The sequence below is a fragment of the Phaethon lepturus genome, unplaced genomic scaffold (genome assembly GCF_000687285.1).
Source record: "Phaethon lepturus isolate BGI_N335 unplaced genomic scaffold, ASM68728v1 scaffold26, whole genome shotgun sequence".
Lineage (NCBI taxonomy): Eukaryota > Metazoa > Chordata > Aves > Phaethontiformes > Phaethontidae > Phaethon > Phaethon lepturus.
The window spans coordinates 1-4,276 of record NW_010546730.1 but is presented as its reverse complement, the minus strand read 5'-3'; the positions used below and the strand labels follow the sequence as shown (position 1 = coordinate 4,276).

At 37.5% G+C, this 4,276-nt stretch overlaps 1 protein-coding gene across 1 annotated transcript; it reads left to right on the top strand.

The window, feature by feature from the left end:
- Window positions 1-370: 370 nt before the first annotated feature.
- LOC104622562 (sodium channel protein type 5 subunit alpha-like) lies at window positions 371-3,490 on the top strand (the record flags this gene model as incomplete). The annotated part of the gene is made up of 3 exons (XM_010289389.1): window positions 371-625; window positions 1,636-1,754; window positions 3,383-3,490. Coding segments are annotated over exons 1-3 (482 nt in total), but the record flags the coding sequence as incomplete, so codon positions are not given.
- Between the last annotated feature and the right edge of the window lie 786 nt (window positions 3,491-4,276).

Genomic DNA, 4,276 nt, shown 5'->3' with positions numbered 1-4,276 from the left:
CAAATACTGAGTTAAAGCAGCACCTTAGGTTTTTTTCTGAATAACAGTTCAAAAGCATTGAGGATAACAGGTGTCTTAAACACGGTGCTCTAAATACACTCTTAAGTTTATAGAGGTCTGCCCACATCCTATCAGACACACATAATTTAAAAAACCCAACTAAACAGACATCTCACTGAAAAAGGTATTGATACATTTTTTTTTTTTTTTTCTTTTTAGAAGCTGATGGCTCAGGAAGTTTGTTATTAGCCATGCATGGGCAACCAGTTGTTCAGTTTTCATAACTTACCTGTTTTGGAGTTACTTGACTTCCTTTCTATTTGTTTCTATTATTTGAACAGAGTCAGTGACAGGAAGAGAAGAACGAAAAATGGCTGAGTTCTTACTACTCGGTACCAACGAATTCCGTAAATTCACTTACGAATCCTTGGCTGCTATCGATAAGAGAATTGCTGCCAAGAGGAATTGTCGAAGAAATACTATAGACCAGAAACCTGAGGAGAAACCACGTCCTCAACTTGACCTAAAAGCGTTCCAGAAGTTACCAGCTCTCTATGGAAATCCTCCTCCAGATCTCATTGGGGAACCACTGGAGGATCTTGACCCATACTACAAAGATCGTAAGGTTAGAGCCAATGAAGATGCTTGGATTTTAATATATACTTTTGTGTTGCTAAGAAGTGTTTATGTGAATGATCTATCAAACAGTGTGGCGTACATCCATTTGGAAAAACTACTATCCCTTTCTAGGTTATAATAATGCAAGCAGTTGGCACAGCTGAATCACATGCTGTAATCTTCTTACAAAAAGCTTAATTTTGAATTATAGGAATTAAATAATATGAACTTCATTAACATTTGAATCAGAATGAGAGCAGAAAAGATAAAATGGATAAAGGAAGAAAAGGAAGGTTTGAGTCAGATTTACAAGAAATTATAATAATGTTCTAAATTTTCTGGAATTCCATGGTTTGAAACCGTGTGTTCCTCTATCTCGATGCTTATGCGCCACTTACATGTACAATAAATGATCACCTAAGTATAAAAATTATTTTAAAACATTTGCACATAAATCCTTAAAACCTACCTATTCAAGCTCAATATTCTAGTCAAGAAATACTGAAGAATATGATTTTCAATAAAGAACAGAGAAATGTGAACTCATTCATTGGAAATGAAGCTTATTGCTTGAGAAATGTTTAATACTTTGAACTAATTTCTACAATCTTAGAGCTGGAGCATCACTGTCAACAACAGCAAATAATGATAAAGGCTGCAATTCTTCCTTCCACTTCTGTATATCTTGACTCAATGAGATGTTAAATTCATTTTAAGAGAAAAGATTAGTTCTGTGCACAAGTCTTTGCAAGTCCTAAGGTTTGAAAAAGAAGTTCATGTTGAGTATTTTTTTGCAGCTTGACAGTTAATGGTATTATTATTATTATTATTATTTCATCATAATCAGTTTATGATGAAAGGATAGCAAAGGATTACAAAGAGTCTTCCTATTTAAACAGACTGAAGTTAAAATCAAGCTCTTGCTCGTCACTGATACAACAGGATATAATACAGAAATATGTTCTGTGTTCAACTTTCTGAAAACTTTCTTTCATGTTTCTTTTTTTTTTAAAAAAGATTTTCATAGTGCTAAACAAACAGAAAACAATCTTCAGGTTTACTGCTACACGTGCCTTATGGATCCTCAGTCCTTTCCATCCAATTCGAAGAACAGCAATTAAAATTTTAGTACATTCATATCCTTTTGTTGATTCCATTTGCTCACTTTTGTTACAAAATATGTAATCCTGTGCTTTTATATTTTAGACCATTGAATGATTCTAGTCTTTTCCTCACTCCAGATGACTTCTAATTATGAATTGCCTTAGAAATTATTATTGTCTTTGTGCTCTTGTGCTACTTAGGAATAAATAGTTCTGTGACTACTGGGGATATCGAAGCCTGATTTTCTACAGATTTGTGTTTTCAGACTGATCAATTATCTGATGTCTCATAAACAAGTATCTCATGCCGAAGCCTTTCTCATTGAGAAGACTAATAAGGTCTTTCTCATTTTCTGTTCACCCAAACTGTAGGAATTGAATTCAACTCATGTGCCAAAGCTGATTAACCATTGGCCAATTTTAAGAGGGCTGAGATAGAGGCACACATATGAAAACACATAGCAAGAAAATCACGCAAACTTTGTTTCTTTAGGAAATCAGATCAAAAAATATATCTTTGGTATATGAAAGTGAAAATGTTCAAGGATGTTGTTGCAGGGCATGCCTTTGGAATACAAAGGTAATATAGATCCTACCACATACATCAAATTTAGGGAATGGGAATCACTAGTCTATTGCTCCAGGTTGGCGCTGGGGAATGAGACCAGAGTAGTAACACTGTCTCTTGGGGCTGAATGAGGCCCAGTGCAGAGTCTGTGGTGTCCCTGTATAGATTTTAGGCTTCCAGCCATTTCCTGGTTGTGTGGTGCTGAGTTAGCCGCAATGGGTCCGAAGATGTCATCATAGCAGGGTACAGGCATCCCTGGAGGACTGATGCCTCTCATCTGAGGCTTTTCCCAGGCAGCAAGTTGGCTAATACTGACATTTTGGCACCAGTGGCCCAGCTGGTGGGCTTGTGACAGTTTGACGATGCCTAGAGCTAAAGCCAGGAGATTTTTTGTGAGAATGGAGAGGATGGATGATGGAAAGGCTAGATGTCTTTCCCATGCACATCTACCTCCTGGATTGCCAAAAAGTGTGGTATGACACAAGGCATGACATTCAGCTCCAGAGCCAGGCACTTGGGCTTAGATATCTGCATGAGAACCAGATAGATACCCAAGTTCGCGTTCATACCCTAGAGTCAGCAGGTACCCCAGAGAGCAGCTGAGCAGCCCCAAGAGTTGGCCAAACTGGAGTCCTTCGAGACACCTACAAGCAACACCTACAAGCATCCTGGCAGACTTCACGCTGTCCCTTCAGAAGACTGCAGCTCTGCCAATTTAGAGTCAGGTTTGGGCTTCATCTGTGTGACCTTGGGCAAGTTTTTAACTTTTATACTATAAAATGAAACTAAAAATGCATCATTCCTCCCACTCTTTGAGTGGTTGAGAATCCTTTCACCAAGTTTGCAGTGCTTAGAGCAACAGACCTCTAGCCCATACGGAAGTCCAGGTGGCATGAATAACAACAGTAGTGTGTTGTCATCTAATATGACTCAAAACCAGCAAGTACATGTGCATGCTCTTCTTACATATGCTTTAAACTTATCTTTATGCTTTAAACTATATCTTTAAAAGAGATACATCTGTGACTGAGTGAATATCTAGTTACATTTCTGAATCAATGTCATATTCTTTGCCTTCACTCCCGTGACTTACATTATTCACCTTGTTTATCATGTGCACTATTATAACTAATTGTGCATTCATGGCTCTGATGGAGTCCTCTAAGGCTTCTCCAGCTCCTTCGTGGAACAAGTATGTTGAGTAAGTATCTGGGGGTATGTATGCCTTTTAATCCTGTGGTTATATTGAGTTATTGAGACTTGTCTTGCAGCTGTCACTCAAGATAGTTTATGGGGGATTTAGAAGGAAAGTTGCTTGTGTTAGGACTTTGTCATTTTTTTTGCTTTGAGGGAGTATTTTTGTCTTTAAATTAAATATCTACAGTAATTGTGATGTTATAGGAAAGAATGAGTGTAGATTAAGTTCTGCTGCTGAACTAGCTTTGTGTGTCCTACTGCTCCAGTTTGTTATCCTACCTTCTGAAATTACTCAGGAATTATTTGCTCTTCATCCAGACACATTTCCCATTGTTGCTGATGCTGATGAAGCATACCAAGAGCTGCTGTCTTTTAAAATACTTTTTAATAATAATGAAAAGCTGAGTTTTTCTCTAATAAAATGTTCTGTCAGAAGCTCCTGGCCTGCAGGACACTGTTAGAAAGTAAAGCTGTTATCTTCAGTGCTGCCGACACTTGCAACATTAAATCACAATAAATCCATGCCTTTATAGTCACACTGAAGCTGGATAATCCCATATTTTTAATTTTTAAAAAGAATATTTCAGCTGTTACTTATTCGGTTTGGTGTAAAAATGTTAGAATATGGACCCCGATAATTACAGAATTACAGAATCATTAAGGTTGCAAAAGACCTTCAAGATCATCAAGTCCAACTGCTAACCCAACACCACCATGCCCACTAAACCATGTCCCAAAGTGCTTCATCTACACAGGTTTTTTTAACGCTTCCAGTGATGGTGACTTCACC